Genomic DNA, 16,066 nt, shown 5'->3' with positions numbered 1-16,066 from the left:
AAGTTTATAGGGAAATGACAAATTCTGCACGTGTAGCAGCATCTATATTTATGTGGATCATCGATGCACGGATCATGTAAACTAAGTATTTTTTCTACATGGCTGGCACAACTTTTTTTGTAATAGGTCTTTTTTTTGTGTTGAAAAATGTTTACTCCGGAAATTTAAGGTAAGGTATGGTAGGTGGCTGATTGGGTTCTCTTTAAATAGTGAAATTCAACGATATTCAAATTCAGGCAATGAAATTGATGACGAGATCTAGGTTAAGTATTGACTGACTATGCATTTTGAATTGAAAGAAAAATCTTTTTAATATTTTTAATTGAAAAAAAAAATTTCAAGTGTAAAGGATATATAAACAAATTGATTTTTTGAAAGTCCTAAGGCGATATGTAAGGTCTTAAAGTGAACGGAAAAAAATTCGGATCGTTGATAGTGAACCAGAGACTGCTATTCAGAGTACAGTTCGTACAGTTTAAGCATGTTTGTCAGTACTATTAAAGATTTGTGTAAAAAAATTAGTATATGTATAAACATATATTTATTCCTCGTAGTTGTTGCTCAAGTTCGATAGTGTGGTTACAATGGTTTGATTTATACTTGGAAGTAAATTAAGTGCTTTTACAAAAAAAATAGAAAAAACGCAATAAAGATTCGGTGCAATTTTCAAGGAACGCAGTGGATTTAAAACGTATGACTCCCCAACCAATGATAGTGGAGGTCGCACACAATTGGTGCGCTGGTCACGATGCCTTGCAATATTCTCCCCCACTCTTTAATGATTCCTCCTCTCTACCCATTTATCTACGGGTTTGTCTGATTGGTGCGCTGGTACAAATTCTCCCCCCCCCCAGCGCTCGGTATTTGTCAGTTCTGAATACGAAAACATGAATTTTTTCAGTTTCAGTTCAGTACGGACTATCCGAGCATATAAATAAATGTGAATGGATTATCGTCTGGTTAAGCTTTGTCAGTACCTTCTATGGACAATTTCTATTGTTCCTCTTCTTTTTAAAGTTTAATATGAAACCGACAAGTTGAGTGTGTTCTGCAGAACCAAGTTTGCGTTTGTTGGAGCTATCCCCTCTTCTCTTGTTCGAGCCAATGGGCTGCGACACGGTCCAGGTGAGTTTCTTATAAAAGAGTTACGTCGACTTGCGAACGAAAATTTCATCGTCGATCTTTGTGATCGCAACATTGAGTGAAAAATCCTTTTTGCTGACATGGCTCGTACTAAGCAAACTGCTCGTAAATCCACCGGTGGCAAAGCTCCACGTAAACAGTTGGCAACTAAAGCTGCTCGGAAAAGCGCACCGGCAACTGGCGGAGTGAAGAAGCCTCATCGCTACAGGCCTGGAACTGTAGCTCTTCGTGAAATTCGTCGTTACCAAAAGAGCACTGAACTCCTTATTCGCAAGTTGCCTTTCCAGCGACTTGTTCGTGAAATTGCTCAGGATTTCAAAACCGATCTCCGTTTCCAGAGCTCTGCTGTCATGGCTCTTCAAGAAGCCAGTGAAGCTTACCTCGTTGGTCTTTTCGAAGATACTAACTTGTGCGCCATCCATGCCAAGAGAGTGACCATCATGCCCAAGGACATTCAACTCGCTCGTCGTATCCGAGGCGAACGTGCTTAATTCAACACCCTTGTCGATGTAACGGCCCTTTTCAGGGCCAACAAAAATTAACTAGGCTCTTATTGCAAATCTTGACATCGTCTACTTTTCTTTTTGTATATAAGAGGCATATTATACGTGCCTGATTCACACGAAGCAAAGCACTATTGTTTCGAATAATTTTGTGCAGATCAAAGATATAAAGAAACAGTGGGAACAATAGTTCGGAAAGTAATCTCAAAAAGTTGAGTGGATTAAAACTGCAATTTTCTATTTCCAGAATTCATTTGTGGGGTTTTCTGTCGATTGAAAATAAATGAAAAAAAAAGAATTGCAGAAAAATATATGAAAAAAATTCTTGCACACCGATACATGCTCTTCGATACCTTTATAATTTTTTGTCGAGGCAAGCTACGTGAAAAAAGGTCGCTTCCGATATAACGTACTGGTCGGATGTAGATGATTTAATTTGTTTTTTCATACTACCAGCCGAACGTCATGAAAACAGCTCTGATATATTTTTCTGAGCCCGTGTCCGGGATTATTTGTCGGGCCAGCATGAAAAAAATTGTACGAATGTTTTCTTTCTTCAACGCTTTTTGATGCGTGTCAAAATATCAATTTCGTGCATGGTGATCTCGTGTTAAATATATAACGTACGATTACCAACAGCCGGTAAACTTTTTTTGAAGTATCTAATCTTTTTTGCTGTATAGACTCGCGCGAAGGAAAGTACGGGGACGGCGGATATTTTGTTCTGAGTCTGGTAACTGGTAACAGATGTAATTTTGTTTTCCCTTCTCCATCGTTGTCCACATCCGCGATAAAAATGGGCAATGGTATGTGGGGTATGTGACATGCCTGGATGACGGGACTGACGGGAGATGGCCATGGGGGAAAGGAAGAAGAATGGGCAGTGTGTTGATTGAGCAGGTCGACGGATACGGATTCGTGGCGGACATGAAGAGATTCCTCGCAGTGACACCCCTTTATTTTTTTTCGTCTCTCTCTCGAGTGAGAAACGATCGTGATTAGTCAGCGAGTGATTAGAGATAATTCACAACTCGGTGTAATAAAAAAGTTCGTGTATGTGTGTTATGTCCCGCAAAATGATTGAAAACTATATTTGCCATTTCCTCGCAAGGTTATCACGTCATTGAGGTGTAAATTTTCGTCATGTGACGAATAGTGATATTATGGCGTATTTGTCGAAATATTTTATCTTAATCAAGATATTATGATGGGATCGAGATTGAGGTACGTCGAAAGTCAATTAATACGATAACAAACCTGCTTTAACCTCTAAATTACACAACAGATTGACTTTCACTATTAATAGGTTAAGCTCACATGAATAAGCCTCGCTTATCTCTACTGTTGCTAACAAGTTTACTAAATGAATGTCAAAGTGTTCATCTATTTGCTTTGAACATATCCGGAATGATATGAAGTTATCAATTGATTAAATGATTCCATTATTTTCACATTGATTCATTAGTTTCCTCCAAAATATTTTTTATATTGCTATGAGTGTATGCCGTTTTCCTAACATCTTTTTATAAATTTTCATAATTGTTTGCAAGAGTTGATTAACTTGTAGCCGCTTTTTCTCATCTCTCCAATTCTTTGTGTCAGTTGTTTTGTTCTAATTTCATAATATTTTCATCTGTTGATTATTGTTAATATTATAAGTTACTAGTCCTTGCTTTCTCACAAATAAGGTTTCTCTTCTACAAAGATAATTTATTTTGTATGGGACTTATTTTCCTTTTAACATTTCCTGTATATATGTAATTTATTTTTGTTTCAAGTTATAATTGTTGTAATTCTCAATGTGTTTTCCCAGTATATTTCGATTACTTTTTTTCAAAATCAATATTTTTTTTGTAAGCCTTAATCTTCCTCTATGATGACGTCAAAGTTTGCAGTGTTGGAGTCCAATGAAATGATCCAAAAAAACCCTCCAATAATTCCAGCAATTCTCCAATTTTGTTCCCTGCCAAATTTGCAATTTGTAGTTTTTCAACCTGCTGTACCAATACTTTGTGAAATAAAAAATTGGTAAATTAGAAATGTTTTCTTCATTCATTTCGTTGGACTCCAACATTGCAAACTTTAGTGTCGTTCCTCTATGCATTGCTCTTCCATCAGCTGTTTTTTACAAAGAAGCACATTAAGCGTAACTGCCCTGAAGATAATCCCAATATGTTTTGGAAATCATGAGAGTTAGCAGAGAATTTCTGCAAATTTGTTCATTTATGAGATAACAGTCGATAAAAAGAAGTTTGTCAACTGAGAGTTAATCATATTTGTCATTAATTCTTCATTAGTCAATCATTTGTTCCTTTTAAGTCATCTTTTTTCTTCCTAAATTAATGGCTGTTCATTCTGTATCAACTATCAATTTTACAAGCTACTATTTCTATCTCAACAGCTTTGAGAAAAAAATTCAGTGTTTTTCTTTTGCATCTTAAAAATATGTTTAGTGCTGGATCATTTTCACATACTCCATCTCTTGTTCTAGGCAAAATTTATCAATATATGAAAAATCATTACAGAGAAAATGTCAAGCAACTATTCGAGTGTTTCTGCGAAGTGGCGGCTCCATCCGTTGAGAAACAACCGTGGATACTGCAAAAGTATCCGGAAACTTTTGCAGATCAGGAAATTCTCAAGTCCGTACCAAAATTTGCTTATCCGTGCGAATTTGAAAAGTAAGTTTTCCCAACGAATCTGTTGGTGAGATAAAATGGTAGTTTCCTTGCAGCATATGCAAATTGAGTATTTTTCATATTCTTTCAGTACACTCGTCCAACATTTCTCATTCGTTCTAACAAGCATTGATTCCAAATGGACCTTTGGATTCTGCAGGCATGATCCAAAGACGCAAACTGCTCTAGTTATATTAAGTCCTTTACCTTGGCACGAGATTTTTTACAAGTATTTATCATTCAGTCACATTTATACAACTTCTCAATTAGCTGAATTTTTTTACGTTTCATGATAATCTCCATTTTTTTCAATAGATGTATATTTTTTTTAAATGAGTTTCACAACCCTTGCTTGCTCAATGAGATCGATAAATATTTTCTTTCTTTTCAAGGCTTTTAAATCATATAGCTACACTGACGTCGAGTAACAATGCCGGTGATCTATGGAAATTTCTTGGCAATGTGTACAGTTGCGGGGTTCCCATACCCGGAGCCTCCATAACTATTCCATCACCGGATCCAAATATTGTGAGAAACAATAAATATTATTCTTGAATTTAATACGATTTTCTATGAGTTTTCATCCGATGATGATAATTTAATTTCAGCACAATTTCATACAGTTCGTGTTTTCCTAATATTACAAAAAATTAAGTTGAAAGATGTTGTTAAAGGACTCTGAAAGAAGATACCTTTAAAATATAATATAAACGATTGATGAATTCTTTCAATATTGAAATAACAGACCACAAAATAGAAAAATTTGTAAAATATTCAAAATTTCGAATCGTAATTTCTGAAATATCCGTAATCCATCGAGTTTAACTTAACTATTTAGAATATACTCTACACAATGAAATCAAACTGTTAGATATATAAGCATAAATATTGTTGCAGACATTTGTATGTCAAAGTCCGCGACAGTTCCAGCTGCCTAGTATACCAGAGAACGTGAGTACCGCCTTAAAAATAATACTTAACGTGGAAAATATTTTGTTTCAAAAAATTCACCTATTTATGAGAAAAAAAAATATCTTTCTTTATTGTTGGTTGCAGAGAAATTTGACCGAATATTACAGTGCTGTGGATTCGCAAAACATGATGATCGTATTCGCGTCGATGTTGTACGAACGTCGTATTATCTTTACGTCCAAACGTTTGTCGAGACTGAGCGCATGTGTACAAGCCTGCAACGCACTTATTTATCCCATGATTTGGCAACACATATATATACCGGTTTTACCATTACCACTTATGGATTATTTATTGGCGCCCATGCCCTTTCTCATCGGTGTCCCTGCTCCTATTCTTCTGGTAAGCTAATAACAAGTACAGAAAACAATGGTCATAAATATTTTTTTGAACTCTCATATTCACCTCGCTCTAGCCTTAATTGTTTTGAAAATATACTATGACATTTTTTAACAGTACACAGATGAATTATTTCTTCAATAGATATGCGATAATTAAAAAATTTCTGTTTGTCTTGTCGATGATCACAACATATTCGAGTATATTGAGAGTGCGGTGGGTCTTGTGCAATCTTCCACTCATAATACTTGGCGTCGAGGCACTATCGCATCTGTTGACATTGGAATAATGATACATTATTACATTATCTCAATTGTTAATAATTTTATTGTTCCTCAATTAATAACAATGAATTTTTTTCAGCGCGTACGAAAAAGTGATTTGGGAGAAGTCGTTGTACTCGACGCAGACAACAATACCATAGAGACACCCTTTCAAGACTTGGAATCCCTTCCAACCGATGTGGTACTTGAAATCATTGGCATAAAAACTATAAAATATGTTTTTCTTTCTGACAATTCAGGGTCTCTGATTATGGAACGATTTTTCCGTAGGTTACAAATTTAAAAAGAGCGTTACGTAACAGACCGGCCCTCCTTGGCGATGGAGTATCTAGGGCATTCTTACGAGCCCTCGTACAATTAACTGCTGGGTACAGGGAAGCATTGACACTTCAACAGGGTGAACGCATAACTTTCGATGAAAACGCGTTCGTCGAAAACCGACCGACCTCGATGCAACCATTCTTACGAAAAATGTTGGAGTTGCAAATATTCCAACAGGTACAAGCTTAATAGAGTTTCTTTAAACTTATATCATATTTTGAACTACGTATGTCTTGTTTTCCACAATCTCTACAGGCATTCATTTTGGAACATTCACTTATTTTCAATGTTTTGTCGAGCGATATCTTTCCAGTCTTACGATGCCATCTCTTCACTCTCATTTTGTCGGATCTTAAAGTTTTGTTTCAAGTTTTTTCCTCGCACTTTTCTCCATGGGATTCTCTTCGTTTCTTTTCTTATTTTTCAACTATGGATGCTTAAGATTTTTATCTTCGATTGTTTAGTTTATCGAAGAACGTCTGCACATGCTCAATTCCGGCCTCGGGTTTTCCGACGAATTCGAAATGGAAGCGTGCAATTATTCCGATAAATCGGGCAGTAAATTCATGCAACAATATCGCGAATGGACTTACGCGATGCGCAAAGAAGGATCTGCTTTTTTTCGGAGCGTTAAGGATAAGGTTTGCTATGACAACAGAATTGCTTCACCTTTTACAAGAATAATTATGCCCCTAAATTCAATAACGTGTAATTTTTTTAGGCAAATCCGGCTGTTAAATATGCTGTTAAGTCGGTGAGTTAATTCCCAAAATTTTTGAAAAAAAATGTCAACTCTCAGCTTATCCATTTGTATTTGAGTGTTGAGAAAATTCTAAAAATGTACGTAATTAAATCACTTGGTTTCTTTTCATTTTGTTTCAAAGCCATTGTCATGTTGAAATTTTATTCCGATGTTTCTATTGTTTTCTCTGTACAGAAAAAGTTGTCAGAATTGCATATGCGTAATAATTCTTTAAGTCTGTGCGAGATACGTATTCCAACTTCGTATTGGAAGTATAGAAAGTGAAAAAATAATCAACTGGAGTATAAATTTTGTATTTATTATTCAGGTTAAGGACAGAGGGAAGGATATGAAGACTGCGTATAAAGGATTAAAACTAAAAGGTAAATATTAAACGATGAATATTTTTCATCATTTAATGAACGCTTGCTGTTCATCAAAGTTTTTCCACAATTTTGATTGCAGAGTTTTTTGTTTTTTTTTGTGGAAAAAGAGAAAGTACTTGCGATAAAATTGTTGATTCTCATTTGCAAGGGATAAAAAAATGTATAAAAAGCATCATCTTGTATGTTTGCCTTCATCGGACTGTCGAAAGCATAATTTAGTTTACACAATGCCCACTTTAGAAAGTTACGTGAGTGGATTGTTGAGATTGAAAAAAAATTTCAGGTCGCTCGAGAGGAAGTGAAAATAGTATGAGATTTCAGCAGCCCCGCTCAGCACCAAGTTCACCGACTCTCGATCGGAGACCCGCCATGTTTGGTTCACCTTCGAAATCGCCGAGTGGTTTCACCGCAACTACGAGTTACCGCAAAGAGCTTCGAATTCGAAATATCAACGTTTCTGATACAAAGTAATGATGAAAATGAGGAACGAGTTATTAAAATTAAATACTTTTTCCAATCATTTACATTTTAATGAAAATGAGAAAAATTTGGATTTTTCAGTAGAAAACAATACTCGCCGTTGAGTCCAAACTCACCGGAGGAAACGGATTCGCCTCCGGAACGACTCAACATTGATCTTATGCACGAACTACAGGATGTTATTTATCCTAATAATCCACCTGTCGATCGAACCGTAAGTAATAGCACAGCATATCGAGAAGTCTTTAGACTTATGATCTGTCAAATTCGAGTATGTTTTTCAAGAAAATCTAGCTGTAAGACATTTAAACAGTGTTCAGAAACTTCCCTGTTTATCTTTTTTCCATAGTTTGTCTCAATTCGAGTTGATTTCATCTTGTGTGAAGGCATTAAATGCTTTCACATTCCTACACAACTCTTTCACAACTCTTACATGTTGTCGTAGCATTTTTTCACAGCTGCTTTTCAATGTTACCATTCAAGTAGTTCCTGATAAAACAAGCGAGCTTGTGTGTAAGTGTGCCCATAGAAGTCGGCCATTCAAGATCGTTTATACAAATCGAGACAATAGATTTGCAAAATATCATAGAAGTGCTCGAATGTGGGTGTGAAAAACCATAGCTGATTTGATTCATTCGCATATTATGCTTAATTTTCCCGAGATGGGGACTCTAGAAATTCTCATTAGCTAGAAATTATCTTTCAAGGTTTTCGACATGTATAATCGATCGTTATTTCGTTCTGGCTTATCTTACATTACCACGAATCATCAAATCCCTGGAATATCACTAAACGAATGACCTTTGATATATGTGTTCTCTGCAAAAATGATTATTCAGAGAATAACTCACACTCATAGGAGTTTGTGCAACCGATGGTAGTCTCTATTAAAGAAAACACAATTTTGAATTTGAAAAATGTTAAGGTTCACAGTGTAGTGGTATTTTTAACCATATCACATTGCTCATTTTTCTGTTTTTTATTATCGATGTAGAGAACGAACATTGAACGATGAAGCAAATTGGCATGGAATCATAAAATGCACAATTCGTCGAAATGTTGAGCACGACCACAGACCATTTTCCATTATTGAGGAGAACGGATGGTGGCACTGCTCAGTTTTGATACCAATCAAATTTCCTATTTCATTTAAATATTTTCATGCGACATTCATTAAATAGTCGTTTTATTTGTTTTCTAATTCAGCCACAATATCACACACTTTCAATCCGTTTTCCACAATTACAAAAACAATTGCCGAATGTTACTAATTGCATTATCGTATGGTTTTCAAGTTTGCGTTTTGGACTTGGAGGGTAATTGTGAATTAAGAGTATGGATCAATTGAAGTAAAGGTAAGGAAAAACCTTACCATAAATTTTCGAAATTGAAATTTTCTGACATTGCTTAACCGATTGGACAAAAGCTTTGTCAGTGCACTCAGGACATTGGCAAAAATGGACTGGCAGAGATTTTTATAGTTGGTCAAACACATTAAACAATGTTGAAAATTTTTTATTTCGAAATGTGCAGCTATTTCTCTCGCACTCGTGATGACGAGGTGATCGATACTTTTGAAGTCTTCAATGGTCATGCACTTGGTGTTTTAAAAGTTCGTAAAATCATCAGAAAGTTTCATTCTTGACGCTAGTGTTGGACATTCCACATCCGCGGAATCATTTTCCAAAAATTTTGAGGTTATGCAATCCATTACTCAAGTTACCTTGATTTGCACAATCACCATTCCCCCACGGGTTCAAGACCAAAAATAAGCTTTTGTTGTTGTTTTTTTTCCTTTTTTTTGTGTGGTTAATATTTCAGTTGAAACCAGTTCGCAGTTTAGACAGCTTGAGACCTGCATGGAGTGGGCGCTTGAGGCACGGCCCCCTGCCTTGTACCGTAACTTCAAACGATTATGAGGTTTTCCAAAAACCCGCATTACTGTTTCCTCAACAAAGCATTCCTCCCAATTGTGTCCAAGGAATCGGCGATTCTCCAAACGTCCCAAAGCAGCTCACTGGTAGTGATTTTTTAAACTCCAGAATCCCAGTGACATCACAATTTCTCGATCACAAAGCTAAGACCGAGTCAACGGTTATTTCGTCCTACTTGTCCACAGTTGGTCATTCCACTTTTACCGAAGCAAACAATGAGTTTTTCAATAGGATTCCTGGGACTTTGCATCCGACTAATCCTTTTATTGGAAATATGCTCGATTCCATTTATACCCAAGATTCAACAGAGCGAGAAAATAATAGTCTTGAGCATAAATCTATTTTGTCTGAAAACTCAAGCCTTCTGAAAAATCCTTTTGATTCTTGTAATATTCGCGTTGATTTAACAAATTCGAAAAATACGAACGGTAGCACGAAATATTTGACTGGTCAATCGCAGGATCCGTTTGATACCAGTGTTATTCAAATTCATCCCGATTCCATCACATCCCATCGTCGTTCTGAAACTCCCAAACGACCTAGTGATTTTCTTCATTTTGCACAAATAAATACCGATCGTCATGCTACACATGAGAAGGTAAACATACGTCATTATTCATTTCTTTTTTTTTTATTTAATTACTTTCGACCATTGGCATTTGGAGTTGATTAATGCCCGTTTTCTCCAACGTTAATCCGAGTTTAAACTCGGCTCATCCTTTTATGGCCGTTTTCTCCGACGCGGTTCAAACTCGGTTCAATTTTTTCCATATAGTTTCGAGGTAGGATGAACCGAGTTTAAACTCAGATTAACGTTGGAGAAAACAAGCATAAGGCAATCCATCAGTATAACCCCTCGGTGTAAAAGTAGATACACAGTTTTCTTGTGGGTTCGACGCATATGTGTGTTTATCGAATAATTCCTCTGAATTTTCATAAATAAACTTGGTAATCGCAGGGTTTTTGGGTCGCTGAATCCGAGTTTGAAGTCAAATTTGAAAATGCAAATTAGTGGGAGCATATAGTGGACCAAAATGTATAAAATTCTTTGATTTTAATGCAATTTGATATTATTGAGTTTTTGGATTCGCTGAGTTCGAATATGCACTCAAAACTTGAGAATTCGAAATGGTGGATCCAATGTGGTGGACTGAAATGCAAATAATTATTTAATTTCGATGAAACCTGTTGTACTTGAGGTTTACAGTTTTCAAGTCCTTTAAACCGTTATGAACAATTCGGTGAGTTGAAACTCTGCGAGAATCTACTTGCATGTACATTTTTAAATGAGATCGTTGAAGGTTTTCCATTCCACAAGAAAGTCCACTAAACGAAATTCAAAGTTCTCACATTATCTACGAAAAATTTGGTTCCTTTTGTCGCGCTTTGTAATTAGGAATTCGTAACGTCGGAAATTCGATTCCAAATCCGAAACCAAAAGTGTCAGAGACTGGTTAACGAAGTTCACGCGAATCTAATGAAAATAAAAAATTCCAACTTTAAGAGTTGAAATTTGGAAATATGCTACCCTCTTACTTCACCCCCGGCGGCTAAACCCCACAACAACCTTAATTTTTTAAGGGTTATACATCGGCTCTTATGGCAGGCACACTTCCTGTGCGACGATTTGGATTTAAGAAATAGGATCGCCCAACTCTAGAGAGCCAACGAGAATAAGAAAATATAATATTTTTCGATATCAATGATGTCTTGAGAAAGCTTTGTTACCGGTGAAAATCACTTGGAAATGGAAAAAGAAAACACTTATTTGAGGTTAACGAGTTAGAACGACACGAACGGTGGAAGATTTGAAAACACCATGAGCCAGTTGGTTTAAAATATAAATATGCATACGCATATAAATAGAAAATGGCTGTTGTCACATTTTGCTTGACGATTTTACAATGAAAGTATTTGAACCGCTATCATATTAAAAATTTATCAATTTCAACAAATAAGTTACACATAATTTTAATAATTAGTAGAATACATTTTAATCGTTTCTTCGATCATGAAAAGAGCAAAAAAGTTCAGTTGCTTTTTTGATTCACAAGTAACGCAAGATCTTCCAAGTACGTTTACTTCTAGGAGAAAAAGAAGAGTTACACGTTGTTCTTATTTAATCGCATAAAAAAAGCGTAACTCCTCGTTTTCTCCTGGTATATCAAACGTCTTCGAGAAAAGCGTGATTTTTTTCTGATTATTTTGATCGCACTCGCTTAACTGATGGATCACCCCAACAATAAAAAGTAGAAAGTTCAAGGCTTGTGATTTCATTTAATTGTCCAATGTCTCGTTATCCAAGTTCTGTATCTGCCAGCAAGCTTGAAGGTGTAATGTTTTTTAATAGAATGTCGGAAAAATTCTATAAATTTCAATGGAGTCTCAATGAAATGAAAAAGTATTTAAAATTTATCTAAACTTTTTGCGTAGTGGATACCATTAGATTTGAATGAGCTTGTTTTTGTTGAAAAAACAAATTTCCACTAATGTTTCATGAGCCTGTTCTCGCTGTTGTTATAATAACATTATTGTAGCTGTTTATAAACGAATATATTTTCAGACATCAGCCCCTGTGCAGCAAGATTTGATAAGGCTAGATTCGATCAACGGCGAAGACGAGTTCAATCCTCTTCTGTGGTCGAATTCGTCATCTTACGGAGACCCTAAACAAATGACACAATCGTTGCACATACCGCAGATGGCCGAGGGACTGAGCAATCCTTTGTATCCATACTTTTTACCAAAACACAACAGCGGTGATCACCAGCTATTTGGTCGAGGGACCAATGACAGCTTGAAAGATTTTGATTTGCTGCAAGAATATGGCCTTGATTTTAATAAATTCAGCCTTGCTAATGGCGCCTCAACCTCGACGTCATCGACCTCTAAAGAAGAAACTTCCTGTGATCGAAACAACCAAAAAATTGAGTCAATACGAGACGATCCCTTCGGCAATTCGTTTGCTCCGACCACCATCAAATCCCAACAGAATTGGACGAAATTTGAGTAAACAAATATGCCGCTCATTGAATATTTACAGGACTGCTCACATATCATTATTTATGTTAGGCTTGTGTCACGTGACCGGAACATTTTTCACTTAGAAAATTACAACGTTCGTTTGAGACGTTCACTTAAATTATCTTCGTCTTTTATCTGTGGATTTTTTGTGATTAGCTACTTTTGAAACTGTTCGAGATCTTCAGAGTCATTGGCCCGAAAAATATTGAACAATTTGTCATTTTCTTTGAAATCGAGCGAGAAAGGTTTTGTTATATTTATAGCAGTCTGAAAAATTGGCTCAATCAATGAAACAACTAGTAGCGTTCAAAATTATTGTATCTTTTACTTTGAAACTTGTATTTCGTAGTGAAAAATTTTGTTGTCTTGTAATACGATGTATTTTTTTAAATTGACGTCAGATTATCTTATATTTTTGTTTCGTTTTTTTCCCACAAAATTTTCTACCACTGGAAATCTTCAGTTGAATCAGATTATTTTCCCACGAGTCACGTGACAATTCAGCAGGTGAATGCGTTAAATCGAAGGAATCTCATAATTATGGGTGAATTGCTTCGATCTAATTGGTTTTAGGTTCCGAAATTTCTTTATGAGAAAGTTAAACTCGGGTAGGAGCGGTCACATGTTCATTCGCAAGAACAATAGTTATAGTATTATTTCGATACTCAAACGGGAGATGAAGAAGAGCGCTTCGGGGGTGACTCGGCCGATGGAAAGTTGCTGCGATTTATTTTGTAAATATAGATTAATGGGAAAACAAATCGATTAATATTTCAGACCGTAGAGAACTCGTGCAAAGAAAGTCGCCATCGGTTCTACGATTAATTTGTACATTTTATAGATCTACAAGTGTGTGTTTATACGTAAGATATTTCACGTCGTTTCACGAAACCGTGACCTTGATACTTCATATTTCATTTCTCTCAAAATTTCTTGTCAAAAAGATGACACTTCCGAAACATTTGAATCCTGGAAAGATTAATAAATTACTAATTAGCAGACTAAAAGCTTCTCATGGGACTGAACCAACAATTGTTTTTTTGGTAATTGCTATTCCTGTAGGTTTTCGAACAATTGTTTGAATTACGCTGATCAATTATACGATCGTTGGCGCACATCTTCCAATTTTTTGCAATTTAAATGTTTCATCTCTTTCGAACAGACTTTTATATTATGCTGCTCGTTTGTTTCAATCGATATTATTGTTTTACAGTTTTTTAGTCTATTTCGATGAACCTCGAAACTCGACGGGATAACCAAAGGGTTGGTGAACCATCGACGTTATAACGTTTCCGATTCTCAGAAAATGAAAAGTTTCAAAGAAAATTGAAAATCGTCAGAATTTTGGCTTTGTGATACAGCGTGAGATGCCTAACACAGATACACACATACATAAATATACACGTATGGATAAACAAACATATTTAGTATTAACCTCGTACGGAACAAGCATATTTATATCCGCATTTTACATTGAGTATGCGCAATTTATGTTGTATAATTAATCACGATGAAAAAATGCAGAGCAATCGAGCACTCGAGTAACGACTAGAGAGAATCATTGGAATTTTTGAGGAAAGTGATAATAGATGTACTCAATTAGATGGGTAATTCCAAGTTATACTTCCATTCGAGAAAAATGTTAACTTTTTTGTTGAGAAAAAAACGAGTCAATTGTTGTACGTTGTATCGCATATTTAAAGACAATATCTTTTTATAGAAACTGTTCAAATAGCACAAAATGATTTGTAATTAAATTTTATAACCTTGTTTCCCAAATATTGCTCCTTAATTCTACGTACCACTGCACTCCATGCATCATCGATCCTCATTAAAGTTCTGATCGTGCGCCATGCGAGATTTCATGATCGTTATGATCGAACTGAGATGAAAAGACATTTCCTATTAAAAAATTTCACTCATTCGAAGGTAAAGTTGTGTTTTAAGGAAGTTCAAGCGATACATATAGGATATCATACGAAAAATATATTAGATTTTATTATTCCAAGTTAACGAATTGAAAATTTGTGTGAATCTTGTTGAACAGCGCTTAAGGTCGACCCCCTGCGACAGCCCCAACCAAAAGTTATGTACCGTCTGCATATTAAAAAGGTTGATAATTCGTTCGGATCGTAATCATTAACTTTGTAAAGACAATTATCATTTGCTTTCGTAAAATTTATTCTAAAAGTATTTTTGATCTGACATCGCGAGTAAATTTTTTGACGGAACTATATCCAGGCTAAGCTTCAACACACAGGAAAGGTTGCCTATACAGAAGATATTCGCTTGTTCGCTTGCAAAATATATCGCGTATTATGCAGCCTAAACCTTCGTACTTCTCGAGACTATATCTGTCAAACTAGATGGTCTATCACCTTGATTTTTTTTTCACAATATCTGTGGCCTATGCATGATCCATATGTTACGTGTTAATTGAGCCAACTTCAATTACATATATCTCGGGTTCGAGATGGTGAAACTTGTTAAAATTTTATAGAGGTTTTGTTCATATGTTAAACAATGCCAAGTTTAAATAATTTCCTAATTTAACTGTCTCGTGGAGGAACCATCTTAAATATGTGTGAAAAATTTGGAGAGGTTTCACCGCCTGGTAATCGAGATATTCATTATTGAGAAATGACAGGTTAAACATGGGCTCTTATGGAAGCTTTAAAAAAATTGGGAACTTCAACAACAAATATCTCAATTTTGAGACGGTGAATCATCGGCCATATTCCGCCAGAAGTTTAATACTGTCTTAAGCTTTCTGTTTAAAAATTTTTATTGTGCAAAGTTGGAAAATAATTTTTCCATAAGATACGCTTGAACTTCCTTAAAAAAAATGGGTTTTTTCGTCGTCTCTAAAAGTAGAGCATCACTTTTTTTACACAAAAATAGAACAAAAATTGTGTTTCTCTATAAGATACAACTCTTGTACAAAACATTTTTCTAAGATGAAAATTTATTGAAATAACACAATGAACAATATTGAATAACCTTCTGAAAATCAGTTTTTTGACAATTTTCGAAAATTTTCTTCTTCCAAATGAAATTTGCGCCAATCTCGACTAACATATTCATCGAATATCGATCGTTGCAAGCATCGAAAACGCCAGGCGTGCAACGATTTTCCCTGACTTTTGCATACCCGAAAAATTCGTCGTCCAATTGCTCGGGGACGAGCTGGCACCCTGGGGGAAGTCCAGCAACTTCTCGCTATTTATATCCGTCCTCTGGTGTTCCCCGGACAATCGACT

The 16,066-nt window shown here is 35.7% G+C and overlaps 2 protein-coding genes across 3 annotated transcripts; both read left to right on the top strand.

Annotated features, from left to right (window-relative positions):
- The first annotated feature begins 929 nt into the window (after window positions 1–929).
- Window positions 930–14,585, top strand: LOC122416476 (DENN domain-containing protein 1A-like). Of its 2 annotated transcripts, XM_043429469.1 has the most exons (16): window positions 930–1,125; window positions 2,330–2,870; window positions 4,172–4,327; window positions 4,416–4,553; window positions 4,717–4,852; window positions 5,222–5,275; window positions 5,381–5,638; window positions 5,999–6,100; window positions 6,190–6,417; window positions 6,705–6,881; window positions 6,962–6,994; window positions 7,311–7,365; window positions 7,652–7,835; window positions 7,930–8,062; window positions 9,670–10,380; window positions 12,346–14,585. In XM_043429469.1, exons 2-16 carry the CDS (start codon window positions 2,851–2,853, stop codon window positions 12,793–12,795), a joined length of 2,835 nt encoding a protein of 944 aa, XP_043285404.1. In that variant the 5' UTR covers window positions 930–1,125; window positions 2,330–2,850; the 3' UTR covers window positions 12,796–14,585. The 2 variants fall into 2 exon arrangements, with proteins under 2 accessions (XP_043285404.1, XP_043285405.1); XM_043429470.1 differs by lacking the exon at window positions 9,670–10,380 and having other exon boundaries at window positions 937–1,125.
- Window positions 1,119–2,870, top strand: LOC122416481 (histone H3). The gene has a single exon (XM_043429476.1). It carries the CDS (start codon window positions 1,224–1,226, stop codon window positions 1,632–1,634), a length of 411 nt encoding a protein of 136 aa, XP_043285411.1. The 5' UTR covers window positions 1,119–1,223; the 3' UTR covers window positions 1,635–2,870.
- Window positions 14,586–16,066: the final 1,481 nt, after the last annotated feature.

This window comes from Venturia canescens, chromosome 9 (genome assembly GCF_019457755.1).
Source record: "Venturia canescens isolate UGA chromosome 9, ASM1945775v1, whole genome shotgun sequence".
NCBI classification, from domain to species: domain Eukaryota; kingdom Metazoa; phylum Arthropoda; class Insecta; order Hymenoptera; family Ichneumonidae; genus Venturia; species Venturia canescens.
This window is presented reverse-complemented; position numbering and strand designations above follow the sequence as displayed.